This window comes from Pseudophryne corroboree, chromosome 5 (assembly GCF_028390025.1).
Source record: "Pseudophryne corroboree isolate aPseCor3 chromosome 5, aPseCor3.hap2, whole genome shotgun sequence".
Lineage (NCBI taxonomy): Eukaryota > Metazoa > Chordata > Amphibia > Anura > Myobatrachidae > Pseudophryne > Pseudophryne corroboree.
In genome coordinates this window covers 334,372,449-334,398,926 of record NC_086448.1, presented here as the reverse complement: position 1 = coordinate 334,398,926, position 26,478 = coordinate 334,372,449, and the positions used below count along the sequence as shown (strand labels likewise).

The following is a 26,478-nucleotide window of genomic DNA, read 5'->3' as shown; positions in this document are numbered from 1 at the left end:
GCCTATACACAACCAACAGGCCATCTGACAGCTGAGGTCTACAAACATCGACTAAGAATCATTCATGAACTAAAGGCTGCTATGCGTCAGGAAATTACAATATATTAAAAAATAATTGAAAATAAACTGTATCCCAAGCACAATTACATTATGTACTAAAATTATGAATAGCATTTCCCATGCCTTTTTTGCCTCTCCCTGTATTAATCGTGCATGTTACTATTACCAACTTCTTCATTTATGGTACATTTTCAAATGATATAAACTTTTATAAAATTTAGCAAGATTTACCACACAATGTAAGTTTCAGAGAGGAACATTGTGGTCACATTTCTTTACCTTATCATTAAGGAATCCTATTTTGAGGATATTTTCCACATTTGGCACTCCGTCAGCCATAGTTAAGTCTCCTAATGAATCGCCCAATAAAATGATGTTACTGTTATCCTTCAAATGGGAGAAATACTCTGTACTCCTCAAGGCACCATCATGTTTGTTGTAAACATGTATTAATTCTCCCTTGAAGCCCTTCATAACACCCTGAAGAAAGTCAAAATACAGTATTAGGAATTTTAATGTTGTCGTAGCAGACAGATGTGTATTACACAGCCTTGTAGAAATTCCTTATTTATCAGCAAGAAACACATGTTGTGCTTACAGTGGTGTCCATCACCCGTGCGTGATACAGTGACAGGACTACCCCCCCCCCCCCCCCCCCCCCCATTATAAAGAAAACATATCTATAGATTACCCTTAGCATTACAAAGGACATGAAACCAGTATGAATATTGCACTTTGTAATAACAGCAGAACCTACATTTTCATCGAAATCCATAAAGTTGGAGACTACTTTAACATTGGGGTGGTAGACTCCACACTGACGTATGGCTTCTTCTAGTACATCGCCCAGCCCTGCTGAAAATATGAACACGGGTATATTGTGTTCATTTAGCTTATCAAAGAAAGTTTCATAACCATCCCTGCAAGATAAAAAAAAAAAATAGTTTCATCTGTGTTACTTATTTCTGTTTCCAAACACTTAATAAATTCAACCTCATATAACACTACTTGTAATAACTATAACTATTTAAAATCACAAACATGCAGAATACTGATGCAGTCAGATGTTTTACTTGTCTAATTGCTGGGCATACATGCTACAATTATCTGGCCAATCTTCCCGATATCAGCGAATCACCCAAATAATAGTAGCATGTATGCGGCTATCCGATCGAAAATATCAATCAGTTGGGCATGCTGGAACATCTAGCATGTCCATCCGATGCAACATACTGTATTCTAAGTGCCCGGACGGCTGCATCATGCAGAGAATGCCCTACCACAGAAGACCGATGGACATTCCCCTGTTCCATCACATGGGAAGGAACAGGGAAATGTCTCTTTCCAGGGGGAGGAGTGTCGATATCACAACCAATACGCTGTGAGAGATCTCACACTGTATGCCTGTGATATTGGCACTGTCTGAGGATGACAGATAAATTGTCCGTCTGACAGGCATTTTATCTGTACATGCATCCCGGGCATAACTCTATACAACAATCCGCTATGTGATGTCTCGTCATGCAAAATGCTTTAGCCGGAGTGTGGCACCATTAACGGCTCCCACTGCAGGGGAAGGGACAGCAGGGAGAGTAGGACTAGACACAGTGAGGACAGACACCAGGATCATCTAGAAGATGGCAGTGAAGGAAAATATAAGGGGGGAGGAGAGGGGGACCTCTCGACCCAGGGAATGACAGGTCCAATAGGTTACTAGGAATAAAATAATGAAAAAGACACTTACTTGAGCATGATGTCAGAGTCCCTTACGACCTCTGCCAGTTGATCTTTCTGCAAATGCTGGCCTATTAATAATGTGTGTGACTTTGTGTACCTGAAGTAACAAACATTATTGTTAAGATGTTGTTCACCAAACTTCAACAGTTGATTTAAGATTATGAATATTTATACACTGAGCTGTCAAATTAATATGACCACCAAGTGATATTATGCAAAGTACAGCAAAGGTATACAGAGACTAATGAAGTGTATCGCTCACAATAATGGGTAAACAACACAATCTGACAGACATTGTACATGAAATTACTGTTGGCACTCGCAGCAGCAACATGGGCATTAGCAAGAGACGGTAAATTGTTGAACAGTTGGTAAAGTGTACAAAGCGCGGGCCAGCAGACAAAACTGGTTCTGAGCGCAAGGCCTGTGGTTGTCATTGGTAGTGGACGCTCGAGCGTAAATTAAACTATTGTCAGCATCGGTATTACAGTGGGTTTTCTATTCTACCCTCGAAAAGGCATTTTCAGTGTATCATATTGAGAACTTCCTGGAATAGGAACAGTTTTTCCCATTTAGTATTGTTAGAGTGGACCTGGCCGGAGACTTTTAATCAATATGCTGTTCCAAACTGTAATGCGTATGTGGTTGACCTGGTTTGTAATTTTGTTGTTTTGTACAGTGACAATAAAGTTTCTTATCTAGATGCCTTGGGGTATAGTTGGAATAAATGCTTAGGCAAGCATGGGGACTAAGAGGAAAAATTATCTGTACCAAAGACATACTATTGATTCTATGTATATGTACAAGGTGAATACATTTACCCCATTTATTGAACTACCCTCATACAATCCTTTTCTAACTATTCTCTCAAACCTTGTTTGGACTTTCCTCTTTGGAATATATAAGTAGACCTCACATCCACTAGGAAACATTGCATTTTACCTCTAGTACTGTTAGGTGGAACCACTATATAGCAAATGCAGCAAGACTGCCTGTTTATCAGAGAACTGATTTCTATGCTAAATACACTTCTGTACTCACAGAATGCTCCAAGGAGCAAACATGCTCCAAGTGATCGCAACACTTCAAGTCATAATTAGTTAATGATAATGGGGGCATCCCTACAAAGTTACCCTGCTGTTCCACAATGACAGCTTCTGGTTTGGGTTCCACAGTGGAACAAAATCCAGGAAGCACGGTGGTCGGCCAACTTATGAATCGACCTGCACTGGTGCAGACAAGGCGAGTCGGCCTGGAAGGTGGGGGAGGGCTTTCTCTGTGGCCCAATCCACCCCTGGCTATGGTAAATGTTCTTCTGTACCACTGAAGTGTTGGGGTCACTTGGAGCATGTTTGCTCCTTTGAGCATTCTGTGAGTATAGAAGTGTATTTAGCATATAAATCATTAACTAATAATGACTTTAACCTGCTTCATGTGGCAGCATGGTGCCTCATAGAAGGTGTAGTGTTCTTTCCAATCCATGGGGTGTTAGTCTGCGGTTTGTGAAACTCCATTTCCCAGCAAGCTCCAGGACCTGACACCTTACATGATCACAGAACAGACCTGAGCAGAGCTGCCAATCTCGCTAAACAGGAGACAGTCCTTTTATGTAGCCCTTCTGTTCAGGTTTTTAGTCAATGTGATTACAATACACAACTCTGCTCTGTCCTCCTCCGCTACATCTATCAACCTCTGGTACATATCTATTCTCTCGGCTACATCCATCTTCTACTACACATTTCTCTGCTCTGCTATACCACCCTCTGTTACACATATGTCCTCTTCTTCTACATCTATCACCCTTTGTTACACATCCTCCTCTGCTACATATAACTATCACCCTCTGCTACAAGTCTATCCTAATCTGCTATATCTATAGGCCCCATAGACATAAACAAACCACCAGGCTCCAGGGACATACACTCCCCAACCCACCCCACGGCCCCCTACCCAGGGACATACACTTTATTCTTTACCTGTGGGGTTCATATATATTTTTTTTTATATATTTTTTTTTTACTGTTTTGCGCCAATGTATTTTATTCTTCACTTACCAGGTCCAGTGTATTTTTTTTTCCTGTGGGGGTCAATGAGTTGTATTATTTTCTATAGGGGCCAAAGTGTATATTATTATTCTGTAGGGCAGTGGTTCTCAAACTGTGTGCCTAGGCACCCTGGGGACACTAGTAGGGGTGCTTTGGATTGGTGGTCCAGAACCAATTAATAATGTATTATTTCTGAACAGCTGTACACCAGGGAAGGGCATTGTAGCGGCATTAGCAGAATGTCACAGACGCAGCTGCAGCAAAAGATGCAAGGAAGGCTGAAGCTACGTCCAACTGAGAATCAGGCCCTATGAGGAGGAATCCTGCTCCCTTCAACAGTCCCCACCCCATTAGGGCTGCTACCATAAATTTTCCAGCCTGGTTTCCCATCCCAATCCGCCCCTGAGCGGTGCCATCAATAACATTAACAGGCATTCTAGCCGTGTCCAAAGATAAGTGTGTCTGAGGTGAATTACAATGATTGTAAAATAATGTGTATGGGGTTTACAGAACTGTTCTCTGTAGTAAAGTGTTTACTACAAAATAGGTTAGAATCTGTGTATTCTATAACAATTGCTCTTCAATTAATATTTTCTCTTCATGTCCTAGTGTCTAACCATTGAGAGGTTATCAAAAGTTCATACCAACACATCAATACACAGGGTTTGGGATTTACAAATAAATAAAACTATCATTTACTAGTGCAGAGTATCATCTTCTCCCCTTTTCCCGTATTTTTTGATAGGGCTGCCATAATGCATTCTGGGGCCCAGCACTCCCACCTTCTCTGCCCACATCTCCTCCCAGTTTTCCTCTCCCTGAAATGTGGCTGCCCCCATCCGCTATCTCCTCAGGCTATTGCTGTAAAACGTAGACAATGTCACTGGAATAAATACTGACAGAGTAACAAGTTAGCTGTGTATGTGTCAGACTTACCATTCAATCATGTATGGGTACTTTTCTTTAATTGTAAGGTTTGGGTCAATTTCAATTGCATAGTATTTCTCTTTCAGTGCATATAACTAAAAGAAATAGAAGGAGGAGTTTGCACATCAGACAGAGCAACAAAAATATTTAGTTATACATCCAAAAGCATAAAAAAAATATGTACTCTATTAGTGGAAAAGAGCATATGGCTGTTTACTGCCCATAAGATACATACACACAGGTGCCACTTTTGACAGGTGAACAGAGGAGAGACGATGCCCAGATACACACGTCTTTAAAGAAAGCACAAGATGAAGCACAGATAGTGGAAAGTAGATTATGCTTTTCCCTCTTTCACCATCCGTTTGGCTGAAATGGCTGTATGCGTGCTACCCAGCATCTCTCCAAAAGAGGTTCATGATCTCTGTATCAGTCTTTCCCACATTCACCTGAAATGTGGGGAAAAGTATCCAGAGCTACCAACTTTCCCTTATCTGGAGCTACACGGAGGAATGCATTCAAGAGTTCTTTCTATAAATCCATGCTTGGACTCCTACGTATAACAGCACTGTGATGAACCAAACTTAAGCATAGGTCCTGAATATTCAGCATACAGGGATACATAAAAACCATAGGTAAGTAAAGGTTATTGCTCTTCTTAGTTTAAATATTTGCTGATTAAATAAAGTAACAGGAAACAAGGGTATCACACTCCTACTCACACAGAGATAAGGACTACAAACCTTTTTTCGACATTCATCAGTTACATATTTGCAGTTATCAATAACATCTGTGGATAAAAAGTAAAAAAAAAAAGTTTAGCTGAAATTGTTGAATATGGTAATGGTTTTTACTTCACTATCCACCAGATGTGTACAAAAAGCACAATTGTCCACTTTCCTGATTTAAAACTAAAGGGAGCACATTATTTTCTTTCTCCAGCAGGGTCCACTGGTTATCCACAGAGGATAACATTGGGATATGATGAAGCGACAGTGGATTTGCACCATTCGGTCAAAGCTTTTCAGCCTCCCAGCATGCAACGGGCCCATCCATATATCCCCACCTCCCAGCTCAGGCAAATCAGTTTTTTATTTGGTGCAGCAGGAGCCGGACCATGGTCAGAGGGCTGCTGGTTTTTAGCAGCCCTAAGCTTTCTTATTTTATTTTTATAGTCTTACTATTTTTTCATGAGTGATCTTTCTAAAAAGCATCTTATACGTACCTTAGAAAGAGTCGCTCCAACAACTCTCTGCCAGGTCGCGACAACGCTTACCCACGAGTACAGTGCTGTTTTGGTGGGCGTCTGTGTTGGATATACTAGCAGGTCCAGCAGACGTTACCAGGCTGTGGCCGGAACACAGGGAGAAAGTAAGGCATCGGTTCCGCTTAGAAGGGGAATACGGACACAGCCGCACTGTTTTGGGAGGAGACTACCAAACAGTCGCTGACGCAGCTGCCACCTTGGGTGCACCAGCGCTAGGCCATAGGGATCAGAGGCTCCAGGAATAGTCTGAGGCCACAATCCCTAGGGTTGATGTCAGCAGTGGGGAGTCAGACGCTCTCCTGGTTGCCCCTCCCCCCGGTTCATGACCAGTTTCCTCCGAGTCTCATGCTATGAACTGTTTTCTGCTTCCGTCTCAGACGCTGTACACGAAGGGGACCCAGTCGCAGCCTAGGCGGCTGTGTGACGGGTGCATCTGTGTTCACTATAGGTTCATAGAAGGGCAGTGTACACTAGTAGCGCTTTGATTCACTCAGCGTTCGCAAATGTATTGATCGGTCCTGGAAGCGAGGAGAGTCTCTACCTTTTTGTGTATGAATAGTTAGATAAGTGCCTATTGCATGTGTGTCTGTATACTATTACTGTTTCTTTCGCTATGCGTCTGAATACGGTAGATCTGTTTAAACATGATTCAGTAATATGTTCTCCTACATACTTGAAATGTAGTTGATGATGTGCTCATTGCTTATTATGCAGTTTTTTCTAATCCGATCCTCAATGCTGGTGCATGGGTAGGGTAGGATTGTATGTCACTTCAAAACAAGCTTAAAGTGATTACAGTCACAAATTGTGTAGAACACTGTGTAAGTGTTGATTATTTATCATGTCTAAGAGCGGCAAAGGTGAGGAAGATACACTCACAGCAACACCAACACTCATATCATGTTTGTCTTGCAAAGCTGTGTTAACCTCTCAGGATCTGGTTCAGGATGGTTTGTGTGCAAATTGTTTTAGCTTTCACCAGGCTCTCTTGAAAAATACAAGGTAGATTCAGGTGCAGGTTAATCCACCTTGGGCTATGTTTGCACAGACATTATCCAATATAGCTGAAAGGATAATTCCTCCAACTCCTGTACCAAGGATATGTTACATGACTAACCCTTATGGGCCCTACACACTGCGGGATCTGCCGCCGAGCTGCCCGGCGGCGGATACGGCCGACCTGGCGTTGGGGGGAGTGAAGTTTCTTCACTCCGCCCGTCACCATAGCAGTGCAGGCAAATATGGACAAGATCATCCATATTGGCCTGCATGCACAAGCGTCGGGGCACCAGCGATGAACGAGCGCGGGGCCGCGCATCGTTCATCACTGGTGCCTCCACACTGAAAGATATGAACGGTATCTCGTTCATTAATGAACAAGATTGTTCATATCGCCCAGTGTGTAGGGCCTATTACATGCAGCTTCCCACCTGCGGTTTATCACTTCCAGCAGCCTCTCAAAAGAAACATGCTGATAAGCCAGTAGTAAGTATATTTTCATCCTCACAGGCTACACATGTTTCAGATGAGGAATCATCGGAGGATGAAAGCTCAATAAATTCTACTTCGGCATACGAAGAGGAGGAAGGTGTCAGCTCAGTGGATATAGCAGAGTTCATTAAAGCAATGAAAGCCATTCTATCCTTAGAGGATTCAGCAGAGCCTGTGTTAAAAACCAAGGCACCTGTGTTTAAACGTCCCAAAACAGTTAAGACTGAGTTTCCAGGGTCAGATCAGCTGACAGAAATCATGGAAGAGGCTTGGGCTACACCCAATAAGAAGTTTAGAATTCCTAAGAAATGGAATTCCAATTATCCTCTTCCAGCTGGGGATTGTTTAAAAAGGGAGGCGACTCCTAAAGTAGATACACATGATTCGATTAGTGCGAAAATCTACATTACCATTGCCTTCAACATCATTAAAAGATGTCACGGATAGGAGAGTGGATGGTTTTTTAAAAACCATTTTTTCCCTGTCTGGGGCAGTCATAAGGCCAGCCATGTCTTCAGCTTGGATGACAAAGGCAGTGGCTGCCTGGGCTGATGCATTGGAGGGGGATTTTTTAATAGCATCTACAGAGCAAAAATCCCATATAGCACATATAAAACAGGCTGCGATGTTCTTGGAAGAAGCAGCATTGGATATGGGTATTATTGCCTCCAGGGCATCAGCTTCAACAATAGCTGATCGCAGAGCAATTTGGCTACGTACGTGGAAAGCCGATTCAGAATCTAAGAAGGTTTTGGAATCTTTGTCTTTTTCTGGAGATATTCTTTTTGGTAGATAATTGACAGATATGTTGGCGTCAGAAGCACACTCCAAGAAGGTAAAGTTTCCTTCCACATACAATTTCAAACCTAAAGTTCCGGCTATTCGACCCTTTCGGTCTCAAGGAAAAGCTAAAGGAAAAAGTGATGGCAGGCAGTCCCAATACAACAAGTCTGGTAAGACTAAAAAGCATTGGGCTACCAGAGGACTGGTTGGTAAAACAGATAAGCCATCAGCCTGATGGTGCGGGCCTCCACTTGGGGGATCCCAGGGTGGGGGGCCGACTTCTTCAGTTTGCACAGATATGGCAGCAGTCTACAACAGATGCCTGGGTGCAGGAAGCGGTATCTCTAGGTTATGCTTTTGCCTTCAAGAAGCACCCTCCTCAAAGGTTTTATTGAACCAGCCCGTCTCTGGAGAGACGAAGGCCAGGGCTTTCCAAGAGGCAGTTGAGAAATTGCTTTAGTCAGGAGTAGTCATTCCAGTTCCTCCTGCGCAACTAGGACAGGGATTTTACTCTAGTTCAGAAACCAAATGGGTCATTTCGGCCCATTCTCAATCTCAAAGTGCTGAACAAGTACATTTGGGTACCTCTGTTTCATATGGAGACTTTACATTCCATCATTTTGGCCATGGAGCCAGGGGATTATATGGAATCCCTGGATATTATTATTATTACCAGTTATTTATATAGCGTACACATATTCTGCAGCGCTTTACAGAGAGAATTATTGTCCATTCACATCAGTCCCTGCCCCAGTGGAGATTACAATCTATGTTCCCTACCACATGCACACGCACACACATTCACGCTAGGGTTAATTTTGTTGGGAGCCAATTGACCTACCAGTATATTTTTTGGTTTGTGGGAGGAAACCGGAGCAACCGGGGAAAACCCACGCAAGTACGGGGAGAATATACAAACTCCACTCAGTTAGGGCCATGGTGGGTATTGAACCCATGACCTCAGTGCTGTGAGGCAGTAATGCTAACCATTACACCAACCGTACTGCACGATATACAGGATGCTTACCTACATGTTCCTATAGCACTGTCCCATCCGTGCCATCTCAGGTTTGCCATCCTCCAACAGCATTTTCAGTTTCAGGCCCTATCTTTTGGGTTAGACACAGCCCCCAGAGTATTTACGAAGATAATGGTGATAACGGCAGCTTATCTCCGCCAGAAGGTGATAAGAATCTTTCCATACCTCAACGATCTTTTAATCCTGGCAAAGTCGAAGGAAATGGTCTTATGTTATCTGCAACAGACAATAACGTGTCTGCAAAGGCACGGGTGGCCCATAAATTGGGCAAAATCATCTCTGGTTCCGTCACAGCGGATGACTCACTTGGGGGCTGTACTGGATTCAAGTCTTCAGAGAGTAATTTTACCTTTAAACAAGATATCCAAGTCAGTCAAGAAGTCAGGACTTGCTACTCAGTCAAAAGGTATCCATTCACGCAGCAATGCGTGTGATGGAATTGATGGTGTCAACATTCGACATCATGGGAGTATGCACAGTTCCACTCGAGGCCTCTCCAGCATCTGATTCTTGCCAAATGGAATGGGTTGCATCAGACGATAAAGACGCAAACTATGGTTCTTACAATAGAAGTAAGAAGGTCATTAGCCTAGTGGCTACAGACATCCCATCTGGACAAGGGGAGACCCTTTTGGATATCAGATTGGGAAATTCTGACAACAGATGCCAGTCTCCAGGGCTAGGGAACAGTGGCCCTCATTCCGAGTTGTTAGCTCGCTAGCTGCTTTTAGCAGCATTACACACGCTAGGCCGCCGCCCTCTGGGAGTGTATCTTAGCTTAGCAGAAAAGCTAACGAAAGATTAGCAGAATTGCTACTAAATAATTCTTTGCAGTTTCTGAGTAGCTCCGGACCTACTCACGAATTGCGATCAGCTCAGTCCGTTTAGTTCCTGGTTTGACGTCACAAACACGCCCTGCGTTCGGCCAGCCATTCCCCCGTTTCTCCAGGCACTCGCGCGTTTTTCCCTGACACGCCTGCGTTTTTTTGCAAACGCCGGGAAAACGCTGAGTTGCCGCCCAGAAACGCCCCTTTCCTGTCAATCATTTACCAAACACCAGTGCGAATGAAAAGCGCCGCAGAAGCCACAGCAAAAAAGCTAAGTTTTGTGTTAAATTACAAAGCGCATGCGCTCTGCGTACCATGCGCAGTTGGCAATAAATCGCAGCATAGCGAAAATCGGCAACTTGCGAACAACTCTGAATGACCACCAGTGTTAGGAAGGTTCTGTTTCCAGGGGAAATGGACCAAGGAAGAAGGTTGCCTGCCAATAAATATATTGGAACTATGGGCCATATACATGGCATTGATTCAGGCAAATGACATTCTTCGGGGAAAACCAGTTCATATCCACTTGGATAATGTGACGGCAGTAGCGTACCTTAACCATCACGGAGGAACTCGCAGCCGAAAAGCGATGAAGGAGGTAAGTTACATACTAAAGTGGGCAGAACTTCATCATCCAGCCTTGTCCGCAGTGCTCGTACCGGGATTCCTAAACTAGGAAGCGGATTTTCTCAGTCGACACGCCATTCAGGCAAGCGAATGGGCTCTACAACCGGAGGTCTTCCAGACTCTAGTAGACAAGTGGGCGTCCCGACAGAACAACAAAGTACTCGCATATGGGTCAAGAACTTAGGATCCCAGAGCAATCTTTGTGGATGTCCTGTCGGTGAGATGGGACTTTCCTCTGGCTTATGTGTTTCCTCCTATTACCCAGGGTGGTGAGAAAGATAAAGGAAGGAAAGGCTGCCGTGAAACTAATAGCTCCGGCTTGACCCAGGAGGCAATGGTACATAGATCTGCAGAGAATGTCGATGGATGCTCCACTCCTGCTCCCTCAACGTCCAGATCTACTGATGCAGGGTCCTTGTTATCACAGACATCTGGATCGACTGTATTTTACGGAGTGGCTCTTGAAACCTCTATCCTGAAGTCAAGAGGATTCTCACAACAGGTAATTCAAACAATGCTCAGCTCGCAAACTATATTCATTGGTGCAGTGAACGGAAAATGGACCCTAAGGGGTATATGCAATTGCGGGCGAATTCCCGAAATTGTCGAATTTTGGGTCATTTTCGCCAAAAAAAAAAAATGGTCAATGCAATTCAGTGCTTTCCGTCAAAAAAACGGACTTTCAAAATTCGACTTTTTGAAATTCGACTTTTTGCAAATTCGACTTTTTGCAAATTCGACTTTTCTGCAATGATACAAGTGCTGCAATTCGACAAAAGCATATTCAATTCAAGTTTGGAAATTCGACAGCAGTGCTTTTAGACAGTAAATTCGTCATTTTCAATCCGCCACACTTTGGAGGGTGAAAACAATAAAAAAAATTTTAAACATGTTTTTTTTTGGTGTTTTTTTTTTTTGGGAATAGCATATCTATTTATATTAGAAGGGATTAGGTACTTTTTTTTTTTTTTTTGGAGGCACAAGTATTATTTATATATTTTTTAAAATATTATTATTATTATATATTTTTTTTTTTTTTAGTGCTGGAACGGGAAAATTTTTAAAAAAAATGGCGTGGGGTCCCCCCTCCAAAGCATAACCAGCCTCGGGCTCTTCGAGCTGGTCCTGGTTCTAAAAATGCGGGGAAAAATTGGGCAGGGATCCCCCGTATTTTTAAAACCAGCACCGGGCTCTGTGCCTGGTGCTGGTGCAAAAAATACGGGGGACAAAACGAGCAGGGGTCCCCCGTATTTTTCACACCAGCATCGGGCTCCACTAGCTGGACAGATAATGCCACAGCCGGGGGTCACTTTTATACAGTGCCCTGCGGCCGTGGCATTAAATATCCAACTAGTCACCCCTGGCCGGGGTACCCTGGGGGAGTGGGGACCCCTTCAATCAAGGGGTCGTCCCCCCAGCCACCCAAGGGCCAGGGGTGAAGCCCGAGGCTGTCCCCCCCCCCCCATCCAAGGGCTGCGGATGGGAGGCTGATAGCCTTGAGTAAAATGACAAGAATATTGTTTTTTCCAGTAGTACTACAAGTCCCAGCAAGCCTCCCCCGCAAGCTGGTACTTGGAGAACCACAAGTACCAGCATGCGGGAGAAAAACGGGCCCGCTGGTACCTGTAGTACTACTGGGGAAAAAATACCCAAATAAAAACAGGACACAGACACCGTGACAGTAAAACTTTATTACACACTGCCGACACACACATACTTACCTATGTTCACACGCCGACATCGGTCCTCTTCTCCATGTAGAATCCACGGATACCTGAAAAGAAAAGTTCAATATACTCACCTCAGCCAGGGTCGAGATAAATCCACGTACTTGGCAAAAAAAGAAAACGGACACACGGACCACCGGACTGAAAGGGGTCCCATGCTGACACATGAGACCCCTTACCCCGAATGCCGGGACACCACGTGACTCCTGTCACTAAAGTCCCTTCAGCCAATCAGGAAGCGCTACTTCCGTGGCGCTCACCTGATTGGCTGTGCGCTGTCTGTGCTGTGACAGCGCATCGCACAGCTCGGTCCATTAGTTTCAATGGTGGGAACTTTGCCGTCAGCGGTGGGGTTACCCGCGGTCAGCCGCTGACCGGCGGGTGACCTCACCGCTAGCCGCTAAGTTACCACCATTGAATATAATGGACGGAGCTGTGCGATGCGCTGTCACAGCACAGACAGCGCACAGCCAATCAGGTGAGCGCCACGGAAGTAGCGCTTCCTGATTGGCTGAAGGGACTTCAGTGACAGGAGTCACGTGGTGTCCCGGCATTCGGGGTAAGGGGTCTCATGTGTCAGCATGGGACCCCTTTCAGTCCGGTGGTCCGTGTGTCCGTTTTCTTTTTTTGCCAAGTACGTGGATGTATCTCTGGACGTGGATGTACCTCTGGACGCTGGAAGGTGAGTATAATTTTTTTCACAGGTACCCTCGGATCGTCTGAGACCGTGGCAGTCGGCGTGTCAACATAGGTAAGTATGTGTGTGTCGGCAGTGTGTAATAAAGTTTTACTGTCACGGTGTCTGTGTCCTGTTTTTATTTGGGTATTTTTTTTCCAGTAGAACTACAGGTACCAGCGTGCCCGTTTTTCTCCCGCATGCTGGTACTTGTGGTTCTCCAAGTACCAGCTTGCGGGGGAGGCTTGCTGGGACTTGTAGTACTACTGGAAAAAACAATATTCTTGACATTTTACTCTAGGCTATCAGCCTCCCATCCGCAGCCATTGGATGGGGGGACACAGCCTCGGGCTTCACCCCTGGCCCTTGGGTGGCTGGGGGGGGGGGGGGGGGGACCCCTTGATTGAAGGGGTCCCCACTCCCCCAGGGTACCCCGGCCAGGGGTGACTAGTTGGATATTTAATGCCACGGCCGCAGGGCACTGCATAAAAGTGACCCCCGGCTGTGGCATTATCTGTCCAGCTAGTGGAGCCCGATGCTGGTGTAAAAAATACGGGGGACCCCTACTCTTTTTGTCCCCCGTATTTTTTGCACCAGGCGCAGAGCCCGGTGCTGGTTTTAAAAATACGGGGGATCCCTGCCCAATTTTTCCCCCGCATTTTTGGAACCAGGACCAGCTCGAAGAGCCCGAGGCTGGTTATGCTTTGGAGGGGGGACCCCACGCCATTTTTTTTCCGTGTTTTTCCCGTTTTTTTAAATCGCGGCAAAATCCGGCAAATCGGCCGTTTTTCGACCGCGGGACTGTCGAATCCGTTTTTCATTGAATATGGTGAATTCCGGCAGCCACCTGCCGGAATTCACCTGTCGAATTGTGTCGAATTTAAAAACGGCGATAATTTGCCGCGATTCGCCGTGAATTGCATATACCCCTAAGTCTTTCAGAGTTTCCGGGGTCTTAGTATTCCTTCAGACAGGAATTAATAAAAGTTTGAAGGTGGCTTCCTTAAAAGTGCAAGTGTCAGCATTGACTGTATGGTTCCAAAAGAAAATTGCCAACTTACAGGATGTGCATATTTTTTTCCAGGGAATGCTGCGCATTCAACCTCCTTTTGTCCTCCTACAGTGCATTGGGACTTAAATTTAGTCCTAAAGGCCCTTCAAGTTGCCCCATTTGAACCACTCAATAAAGTGGATCTTAAATGGTTGACAGCTAAAGTTCTCTTTTTACTGGCCACGGCGTCAGCTAGAAGAGTGTCAGATTTAGGGGCATTGCCATGTCGTTCCCCATTTCTGATTTTTTTATCCCGATAAAGCAGTTCTCAGAACTAGAGCTGGGTATCTTCCCATGGTGGTGCCTAATTTCCACCTTAATGAAGAAATTGTAGTCCCGGCTTTCCAGGTACCAAGCCTTTCCGCGGGAGAAGCATCGCTGGACGTGGTCCGTGCCTTTAGGATCTACGTGGATTCTACCGGTGTTATCAGAAAGACAGATTCTCTCTTCATTCTCTACAGATTTCACAAGAGAGGATGGCCTGCTGATAAGCAGACACTGGCAAGGTGGCTTCGGATGACTATTTCAGAAGCATATTCTCACTTTACTCGTAAGGTAGGTCCATCATGGGCAGCACAACGTGGTGCTTCAGCAGAACAGGTATGTAAGGCAACCACATGGTCTAACATTAACACATTCATTAGACATTATGCAGGGATACCTTTGCCTCTCATGACGCTGAATTTGGGCAAAGGATTCTCCTGTCCAATCAGGAGCGTCCCCACCACTAAATTGCTTTGGGGAATGCTAATATTATCCTGTAGATAACCTGTGGACCCTGCCGGAGAAATATACGTTATGGTAAGAACTTACCGTTGATAACGGTATTTCTCATAAGTTCACAGGTTCCACATGGATCCCACCCTGTCGCACCTGATTTGAGGATCCTTTTACTCACTAACCTCTTCTTTCTTGTACGGAAGGGTGTGTATGTGTGTTCTTCTCGCCTGATTAGGGCCATCTATGATGCTCCTGCCTTGAGCTTTGGGAATACAACTGATTTGCCAGAGTTCCGGGAGGCAGGGATGTATGGACGGGCCCGTTGCATGCTGGGAGGATGAAAAGCTTTGACCGATTGGTGCAAAGCCGCTGTATCATATCCCACTGTTATCCTGTGGAACCTGTGGACTTAGGAGAAATACCATTATCAACGGTAAGTTCTTACCATAACGTATATTATACAGAAAGGGATCACAGATGTTGTGTGTAAATGTTGGGGTTCAGACCACTGATAGATTTTAATTAGCAAGCATTTGGAGACCAAACAGAAACATGTAATGTGAATAGTGATATATAAAATACACTTACTGTGACAAGAGGGACATCTCTTTCCGTTGTGGGAAAATCTGCTTAAAGTCATATCAAAATCTGTTATAACCTTAAAAGAAGAAGAAAAAAAAAATCAAACATTATACCTAGTACTGTAAGTTTTAATATCTAGAAGCCTAGAATGAGACATGGTGGCCAATTATAAAACACATTACTAAAAAGTAACAACAGTCCCCAAGGGGGTACGTAATAGTTTAGAGATGTCAGGTGTAATGTCCGTGTCTTCATACAGTAAATCCAGAAAGTATTCGCAGCACTTCACTTTTTCCACATTTTGTTATGTTATAGCCTTATTCCAAAATGTAATAAATTAATTTTTTCCCCTCAAAATTCGAAACACAACACCCCATAATGACAACGTGAAACGTTTTACTGTGATTTTTGCAAATTTATTTAAAATAAAAAATGAAGAAATCACATGTACATAAGTATTCACAGCCTTTGCGATTAAGCTTAAAATTGGAGTACAAACAGAAAAAGAGGTTTGGCACTGCGCTAACAGAATACTATTCTTGCTTTACTATATATGCTGCTCAGGAAAGGGATGCGGAATCACTACCTAATACCGCTATTCAAGGTTGGAATACAAATGGATTTTATTCCCAGCGCAAGATTAGTAAAGATAAAAGACACGTAGCTAATAAAAATAATTTCTTTATTCTAAAACAAATTTCATAAATATGAATGTTTTTGTAATCATTAATATAGATATAAAAATCCCTTCAAAGTTGTATATAAAAAGGTTATGTAATTGGAACTATATGTTCAAAATGAGAGTTAATTTTAAGAAAATTTTATAAAGGAAATCCTCTATATTTCGCTATGGTAAAGTGCCATACAGCGAGAAAAAGGATATACGGTATGAAATTGAATAATAAAAACACCTATTACCGGTAAACAAAACAGACAAACTACATAAAACACATAAAACATAAATGTAGCTGGATGCCCACACGTTCAGCAATCAGTCCTAAAAAGGGCTGTCTATGTAGATTGTTACTTATATCATCTGGATGTGGAGAAAGTGCATTTAAATTACTGTCTGTTTGACACCTTGACCTCTCCAATATGCTTCAGGACTTATTTCTGAAAGGAGAACTTCCGACATGTGCATAAAAGTACACGTGTGGCTCAGTCTTATCGTAATATGCACTGTCAGGTGTCACTGGAAAGTTTTTATACCATGTAATATTGGTTTAAAAGATTTGAGTGTACCTCCGTCTTCACTGTCTTCCAAATCCTTAGTTGCTTAGATAGATATCCCGGATGAGTCGTCCCCCTAAGGCAGGTCTGTAATCTAGATATAGATTACAGATCAAATCGATCCCGCACAGTGCCGTTCAGCGCTGAAGAACGGCTGTTGCTGGATCTCCGCCGGCGGACTCCAGACTCACCTGCCTTAGGGGGACGACTCATCCGGGATATCTATCTAAGCAACTAAGGATTTGGAAGACAGTGAAGACGGAGGTACACTCAAATCTTTTAAACCAATATTACATGGCATAAAAACTTTCCAGTGACACCTGACAGTGCATATTACGATAAGACTGAGCCACACGTGTACTTTTATGCACATGTCGGAAGTTCTCCTTTCAGAAATAAGTCCTGAAGCATATTGGAGAGGTCAAGGTGTCAAACAGACAGTAATTTAAATGCACTTTCTCCACATCCAGATGATATAAGTAACAATCTACATAGACAGCCCTTTTTAGAACTGATTGCTGAACGTGTGGGCATCCAGCTACATTTATGTTTTATGTGTTTTATGTAGTTTGTCTGTTTTGTTTACCGGTAATAGGTGTTTTTATTATTCAATTTCATACCGTATATCCTTTTTCTCGCTGTATGGCACTTTACCATAGCGAAATATAGAGGATTTCCTTTATAAAATTTTCTTAAAATTAACTCTCATTTTGAACATATAGTTCCAATTACATAACCTTTTTATATACAACTTTGAAGGGATCTTTATATCTATATTAATGATTACAAAAACATTCATATTTATGAAATTTGTTTTAGAATAAAGAAATTATTTTTATTAGCTACGTGTCTTTTATCTTTACTAATCTTGCGCTGGGAATAAAATCCATTTGTATTCCAACCTTAAAATTGGAGTACACCTGCGGTAAAATAGGATTTTAATTACCTATCAGTAAATCCTTTTCTCGTAGTCCGTAGAGGATGCTGGGGTCCACATTAGTACCATGGGGTATAGACTGGTCCACTAGGAGCCATGGGCACTTTAAGAGTTTAATAGTGTGGACTGGCTCCTCCCCCTCTATGCCCCTACTACCAGACTCAGTCTAGAAACTATGCCCGAGGAGACGGACATCTTCGAGAAAAGGATATTACACAGATAGTGGAGAGATTCACACCAGCTCACACATACAAGGCAAACCAAGCTAACCACCTTGAAACTATTCAGCAACGGCTGAACAGTACTTACCCAAGTAACAAAGCAGTACTGAACCAAGTAACAACTGCAGGAAAACAAAGCGCTGGGCGCACGCCCAGCTTCCTCTACGGACTACGAGAAAAGGATTTACCGGTAAGTAATTATATTCCTATTTCTCTTACATCCTAGAGGATGCTGGGGTCCACATTAGTACCATGGGGATGTACCAAAGCTCCCAGTACGGGAGGGAGAGCGCGGAGGCTCCTGCAGAACAGATTGACCAAACTTTAGGTCATCAGAGGCCAAAGAATCGAAGTTGTAGAACTTAGCAAACGTGTTCGACCCTGACCAAATTGCTGCTCGGCAAAGTTGTAAAGCCGAGACACCCCGGGCAGCCGCCCAGGAAGAACCCACTTTACGCGTAGAGTGGGCCTTAACAGATTTTGGACACGGCATGCCTGCCGTAGAATAAGCATGCTGGATAGTGAACCTGATCCAGCGAGAAATCGTCGGCTTGGAAGCAGGACACCCAATCTTGTTGGGATCATAAAGGACAAACAGAGTACGGCTTTCTGTAATGTGAAGTCCTCTTCACATAAATCCTCAAAGCCCTCACAACATCCAAGTACTTTGAGGTAATAGAGAATTCAGTAGCCACTGGCACCACAATAGGTTGGTTGATATGAAAAGCCGACACAACCTTTGGAAGAAATTGCTGACGCGTCCTGAGCTCAGCTCTATCTTCATGGAAAATCAAGTAGGGGCTCTTGCAGGACAATGCCCCCAATTCAGACACACGCCTAGCAGAAGCTAATGTCAACAGTGTGACCGCCTTCCAAGTGAGAAACTTTACCTCAACCTCCTGTAAAAAGGCTCGAACCAATCCGATTGCAGGAACTGCAACACCAAGTTAAGATCCCAAGGTGCCATAGGAGGCACAAAGGGAGGCTGGATGTGCAGCACCCCTTTCAAGAAAGTCTGAACCTCAGGGAGGGAAGCCAACTGTTTCTGGAAGAAAATGGACAAGACCGAAATCTGGACTTTTATGGAGCCCAAACATAGGCCCACATGCACATCTGCTTGCAGGAAGAGGAGAAACCGCCCAAGTTGAAACTCCACCGTAGGAAACTTCTTGGATTCACACCAAGACACATACTTTTTCCAAATGTGATGGTAATGTTTAGACGTTACTCCTTTCCTAGCCTGTATCAGGGTAGGAACAACCTTTTTCAGAATGCCTTTCCGAGCTAAGATCTGGCGTTCAACCTCCATGCCGTCAAACGTAGCCGTGGTAAGTCTTGATAAGCGAACGGACCCTGTTGTAGAAGGCCCTCTCGAAGAGGAAGAGGCCTCGGATCTTCCAGCAGTAACTCCAGAAGATCCGCGTACCAAGCCCTTCTTTGCCAGTCCGGAGCAATGAGGATCGCCTGTACTCTTGTTCTTTTGATTTATTTTGAGAATCCTTGGGATGAGTGGAAGTGGAGGAAACACATACACTGGCTTGAACACCAACGGAGTTACCAGGGCATCTACCGCCACTGCCTGTGGGTCCCTCTTACCTGAAACAATACCTCCGAAGCTTCTTGTTGAGGCCATCATGTCTATTTGAGGTACGCCCCAAAGACTTGTCACCTCTGTGAACTCCTCTGGGTGGAGGCCCCACTCTCCTGAATGTAGATCGTGTCTGCTGAGGAAGTCCACTTCCCAGTTGTCCACTCCCGGAATGAAGATTGCTGACAGCGCCACAGCGTGTTTTTTCTGCCCACAGGATGATTATTGTTACCTCTGACACTGCAGCTCTGCTCTTCGTTCCGCCTTGTCGGTTTATGTAGGCCACTGTCGTTACATTGTCCGACTGAACTTGAATGGCTTGATCTTTTAGAAGATGTGCCGCCTGTGGAAGACCGTTGTACACGGCTCTTAGTTCCAGAATGTTTATTGAAAGGATGGATTCCAGACTTGACCACCTTCCTTGGAAGTTTTCCCTTTGAGTGACTGCTCCCCAACCTCAGACTTGTATCCGTGGTTAGAAGGATCTAATTCTGAATCCGAACCTGCGGCCCTCCAGTAGGTGAGAAGTCTGCAGCCACCAGAGTAGTGAAATTCTGGCTTTTGGTGACAGACGTATCCTCTAGTGCATGTGAAGATAAGATCCTGACCATTTGTCCAGGAGATCCAGCTGGAAAGACCGTGCATGAAATCTTCCGTACTGTAGAGCCTCGTAGGAGGCAACCATCTTCCCCAGAAGGTGAATGCACTAATGAACCGATACTCGGGCTGGCTTCAGGACAACCCGGAACATTGATTGGATCACCAATGCTTTTTCCACCGGTAGAAACACCCTCTGTACTTCCGTGTTGAGAATCATCTCCAGGAAGGACAGTCTTCTCGTCGGCTCCAAATGAGACTTTGGAAGATTCAGGATCAAACCATGAGCCCGGAGCAGTCGAGTCGTGAGAGCAATGGACTGCAACAATATCTCACTGCACGATGCTTTTATAAGCAGATCGTCCAGATATGGAATTATGTTCACACCCTGCTTGCGAAGCAGAAGCATCATCTCTGCTATTACCTTGGTGAACACCCTCGGTGCCGTGGATAGGCCGAATGGCAGTGCCTGGAACTGATAGTGACAGTCCAACAGCGCAAACCTGAGATAAGCCTGGTGTGGCGGCCAAATAGGAATGTGAAGGTATGCATCCTTGATATCCAAGGATACCAGGAATTCCCCCCTCCTCCAGACCTGAGATCACATCTTGAACTTGACGTGCTCCCACCTGCCCGACCCCCAGACTGGAAGTCCACCGTCATGCTGAGGATTTTGAGAAAAAAGAACCCAGTTTATGTTCCTGGGAACCTGCCGGTGCAGGTATTCTGGATTTTCCCCGACCACCTCTGAAAAAGGTGGAAGGGGACTTGGACTTCCTAACCTTTGCGGTCCGAAAGGACTGCATTGTAGACGCAGAGAAGGATTTCTTTGGCGTCGGAGTGGCTGAGGGAAGAAAGGTTGACTTACCCGCGGTTGCCGTGGAGATCCACGCATCCAAAGCTTCCCTAAATAGAGTCTGACCTGTAAAGGGTAGGTTCTCCACACTCTTTTTGGATTCCGCATCCGCAGACCACTGGCGCAGCCAAAGTCCCCTGCGTGCCGAGACAGCCATGGAAGACATCCGTGCAGTCAGATTACCAAGGTTATTCATGGCCTCCACAATAAAACCCACAGAATCCTGTATGTGACGTAAAAACATTTCAATGTCACTTCTATCCATAGTATCTAAATCCTCTAGTAACGTGCATGACCAATTTACTATGGCTTTAGAAATCCATGCACAAGCAATAGTGGGCCTAAGCGCAACGCCTGAAGCAGTGTATATGGATGAGTGTAGTCTCAACCTTGCGGTCTGCTGGTTCTTTCAAAGCGGTAGACCCAGGGAAAGGTAAAACCACCCCTTTTAGACAATCTTGTAACAGAAGCGTCTACTATAGGAGGGTTTCCCCACTTTTTCCTATCCTCTTCAGGGAAAGGAAAAGCAACCAGAACTCTCTTTGGGATCTGGAATTTTTTCTCAGGGTTTTTCCAGGATTTTTCAAATATTGTGTTACCTTTCCTGCGTTTAGGGAATTAAAGGGGGACTTTCATATTGTCTGTAAAGAAAGCCTCCTCGACCTGTTCAGGTACCTTGTCAGTAATGTGTAAAACATCCCGAATGGCCTCAATCATTAGCTGCACCCCTTTAGCAAAGGATGCCTTCCCCCGCAGAATGTCCCCATCACCGTCACCCATATCAGAGTCTGTATCCGTGTCGACTTGCATTACCTGGGCAAGAGCACGCTTTTGGAGGCATATACCAGGGGACTTAGATGAGGTAGTGCGAGATGAATACGACAAAACCTACATAGATTGTTTTCAAACCTGTGTTTCAGTCTCATAATGAGCTATCCCAGATGAAATCTGGGATATCATCCACTTAATAGCCACCCACTTGGGTTCGGGTTGAGACAGTGTATTGCATTTCTGAGTTCATGGAATGGACTTTTCTGGAGAAGATACATACTCTGCAGCACAAGATACAGAGTCCCTAGACATGGTAATGTGAGATATATAGCATACACACACACACACACACACACACACACACACACACACGAAAATGACAGACACCGTTTCCCCCAAGTATATTCAGAGAGACACAGAGTTATGAAGCCAGCCCACACAGCGTCACAGTAGACTGTTATAAAATAATTGCCTGGCGCTGACTGTGCAACCTTAATAGACTACATAGTAATGTACACTCTCCCCCCCTTCTATAACCCCCTGGTACTGCACAGGATAGCTGGAGTTATGTGGAGGGTCAGCGCTCCCTGTCAGCGTCTTTGTATGTGATCTGCAGGGAGAAAATGGCGGTGGTGAGCTGCTGGATCTGCTCTGAGAAGCTCCGTCCCCTAAAATGGCGCAACTTCCCGCACTTTTAAAGATTATACTGGCCTGAGGTAATCAATGCTAGCAGCAGTATAGTGTCCCTGATAGCTTCTGTGACCAGTGTAAGGGTGTCTGCGCTGGCCTAGGACGCCCCTCACAGCGCCGCATTTCTGTACCTCTGAGCCCTCCGGAGCGCAGCCGCAGCACTGTGCTCCCACCCTGATGCCGCCATTCTCACCGGATCCTCGCTTGTCGGGTCACCGGTGTCCAACTCATCACCGACATCTTCTGGCTCTGTTAGAGGGTGGCGGCAGTGCTGCGGGAGTGATCGGTCGCCTCGGGGGCTTGCGATAGACACCCTCAGGAGCTCAGTGTCCTGTCAGCGGAGATAGTGGCCATTAACCTCAGAGGGTTGGACACTACTCCCCCCCCCTAAGTCCCACGAAGCAGGCAGGCTGTTGCCAGTAGCCTCCCTTTGCCTAACTTTAAAAAAAATTATTAAAAATAAATAAGTAAATAAATAAAACTAGAAAAACTCATTTGGAGCTCCCCTAGCTGTGACCGGCTCCTTTGGGAACATTTTCTAAACTGAGTTTGGTAGGAGGGTCATAGAGGGAGGAGCCAGCCCACACTATTAAACTCGTAAAGTGCCCATGGCTCCTAGTGGACCTGTCTATATCCCATGGTACTAATGTGGACCCCAGTATCCTCTAGGACGTAAGAGAAATTCAGTTGATTGGACATGATTTGGAAAGGCACACTCCTGTCTATATAAAGTACCACACTTGACAGTGCATGTCTGAGCACAAACCAAGCATGAAGTCAAAGGAATTGTCTGTAGACCTCCGAGACAGAATTGTCTTGAGGCACAAATCTGGGGAAGGGTACAGAAAAAATAAGATTTTAAACCTACCGGTAGATCTTTTTCTCCTAGTCCGTAGAGGATGCTGGGGACTCCGTAAGGACCATGAGGAATAGACGGGCTCCGCAGGAGACATGGGCACTAAAAAGATGGTGTGCACTGGCTACTCCCTCTATGCCCCTCCTCCAGACCTCAGTTAGAGAAACTGTGCCCAGAGGAGACGGACAGTACGAGGAAAGAATTTTTGTTAATCTTAGGGCAAGATTCATACCAGCCCACACCATCCACACCGTATAACCTGGAATATACGAACCAGTTAACAGTATGAAACAAAACGGCATCAGCCCGAGACTGATCAAGACTGTAACATAACCCTTATGCAAGCAAAAACTATATACAAGTCTTGCAGATGTAGTCCGCACTGGGACGGGCGCCCAGCATCCTCTACGGACTAGGAGAAAAATAAGAATTTACTCACCGGTAATTCTATTTCTCGTAGTCCGTAGTGGATGCTGGGAACTCCGTAAGGACCATGGGGAATAGCGGGCTCCGAAGGAGGCTGGGCACTCTAGAAAGATTTATGACTACCTGGTGTGCACTGGCTCCTCCCACTATGACCCACCTCCAAGCCTCAGTTAGGACACCGTGCCCAGACGAGCATAATAAGGAAGGATTTAGAATCCCGGGTAAGACTCTTACCAGCCACACCAATCACACCGTACAACTCGTGATACTATATCCAGTTTGACAGTATGAAAACAACTGAGCCTCTCAACAGATGGCTCAACAATAACCCTTTAGTTAACAATAACTATTTACAAGTATTGCAGACAATCCGCACTTGGGATGGGCGCCCAGCATCCACTACGGACTACGAGAAATAGAATTACCGGTGAGTAAATTCTTATTTTCTCTAACGTCCTAGTGGATGCTGGGAACTCCGTAAGGACCATGGGGATTATACCAAAGCTCCCAAACGGGCGGGAGAGTGCGGATGACTCTGTAGCACCGAATGAGAGAACTCCAGGTCCTCCTCAGCCAGGGTATCAAATTTGTAGAATTTTGCAAACGTATTTGCCCCTGACCAAGTAGCTGCTCGGCAAAGTTGTAAAGCCGAGACCCCTCGGGCAGCCGCCCAAGATGAGCCCACCTTCCTTGTGGAATGGGCCTTTACAGATTTTGGCTGTGGTATGCCTGCCACAGAATGTGCAAGCTGAATTGTACTACAAATCCAGCGAGCAATAGTCTGCTTAGAAGCAGGAGCATCCAGCTTGTTGGGTGCATACAGGATAAACAGCGAGTCAGATTTTCTGACTCCAGCCGTCCTGGAAACCTATATTTTCAGGGCCCTGACAACGTCTAGCAACTTGGAGTCCTCCAATTCACTAGTAGCCGCCGGCACCACAATAGGCTGGTTCAGGTGAAACGCTGACACCACCTTAGGGAGAAATTGGGGACGAGTCCTCAACTCTGCCCTATCCATATGGAAAATCAGATAAGGGCTTTTACATGATAAAGCCGCCAATTCTGACACTCGCCTGGCTGAAGCCAAGGCTAATAACATGACCACTTTCCACGTGAGATATTTTAGATCCACGGTTTTAAGTGGCTCAAACCAATGCGATTTTAAGAAACTCAACATCACGTTGAGATCCCAAGGTGCCACTGGAGGCACAAACGGGGGCTGAATATGCAGCACTCCTTTTACAAAAGTCTGAACTTCAGGTACTGAAGCTAGTTCTTTTTGAAAGAAAATCGACAGAGCCGAGATCTGTACTTTAATGGAGCCTAGTTTTAGGCCCATATCCACTCCTGCTTGCAGGAAATGCAGAAATCGACCTAGTTGAAATTCCTCTGTTGGGGCCTTATTGGCCTAACACCATGCAACATATTTTCGTCATATACGGTGATAATGCGTTGCCGTAACATCTTTCCTGGCCTTAATAAGCGTAGGAATGACTTCTTCCGGAATACCCTTTTCCTTCAGGATCCGGTGTTCAACCGCCATGCCGTCAAACGCAGCCGCGGTAAGTCTTGGAACAGACAGGGCCCCTGCTGTAGCAGGTCCTGTCTGAGCGGTAGAGGCCACGGGTCCTCTGAGAGCATCTCTTGAAGTTCCGGGTACCACGCTCGTCTTGGCCAATCCGGAACCACGAGAATTGTGTTTACTCCTCGCTTTCTTATTATTCTCAATACCTTTGGTATGAGAGGCAGAGGAGGGAACACATAAACCGACTGGTACACCCACGGTGTCACTAGAGCGTCCACAGCTATCGCCTGAGGGTCCCTTGACCTGGCGCAATATCTTTTTAACTTTTTGTTGAGGCGGGACGCCATCATGTCCACCTGTGGTTTTTCCCAACGGTTTACCAGCATCTGGAAGACTTCTGGATGAAGTCCCCACTCTCCCGGGTGGAGGTCGTGTCTGCTGAGGAAGTCTGCTTCCCAGTTGTCCACTCCCGGAATGAACACTGCTGACAGTGCTAGTACATGATTCTCCGCCCATCGGAGAATTCTTGTGGCTTCTGCCATCGCCATCCTGCTTCTTGTGCCGCCCTGTCGATTTACATGGGCGACTGCCGTGATGTTGTCTGACTGGATCAGCACCGGCTGGTGTAGGAGCAGGGATTTTGCTTGACTTAGGGCATTGTAGATGGCCCTTAGTTCCAGAATATTTATGTGAAGGGAAGTCTCCTGACTCGACCATAGTCCTTGGAAGTTTCTTCCCTGTGTGACTGCCCCCCAGCCTCGAAGGCTGGCATCCGTGGTCACCAGGACCCAGTCCTGTATGCCGAACCTGCGGCCCTCTAGAAGATGGGCACTCTGCAGCCACCACAGTAGAGACACCCTGGTTCTTGGAGACAGGGTTATTAAGCGATGCATCTGAAGATGCGATCCGGACCACTGGTCCAACAGGTCCCACTGAAAGATTCTGGCATGGAACCTGCCGAAGGGAATCGCTTCGTAAGAAGCCACCATCTTTCCCAGGACCCGCGTGCAGCGATGCACTGATACCTGTTTTGGTTTCAGGAGGTCTCTGACTAGAGATGACAACTCCCTGGCTTTCTCCTCCGGGAGAAACACTTTTCTCTGGACTGTATCCAGAATCATACCCAGGAACAGTAGCCGTGTCGTCGGAACCAGCTGTGACTTTGGGATATTCAGAATCCAGCCGTGCTGGTGCAGGACTTCCCGAGATAGTGCTACTCCCA

The 26,478-nt window shown here is 45.3% G+C and overlaps 1 protein-coding gene across 6 annotated transcripts in view; it reads right to left on the bottom strand.

Moving 5' to 3' along the window:
* The window catches only part of NT5C3A (5'-nucleotidase, cytosolic IIIA), a 236,780-nt gene that overhangs the window by 29,371 nt on the left and 180,931 nt on the right, over positions 1-26,478 (bottom strand). For all 6 annotated transcript variants that reach the window (XM_063922542.1, XM_063922543.1, XM_063922547.1 and 3 more), the window contains 6 exons: positions 15,566-15,635; positions 5,513-5,559; positions 4,779-4,864; positions 1,805-1,894; positions 818-980; positions 340-540 (listed from right to left, as the gene is read on the bottom strand). In XM_063922542.1, the coding sequence (XP_063778612.1) occupies positions 340-540; positions 818-980; positions 1,805-1,894; positions 4,779-4,864; positions 5,513-5,559; positions 15,566-15,635 (657 nt within the window). The remainder of the gene's footprint in view (positions 1-339; positions 541-817; positions 981-1,804; positions 1,895-4,778; positions 4,865-5,512; positions 5,560-15,565; positions 15,636-26,478) is intronic.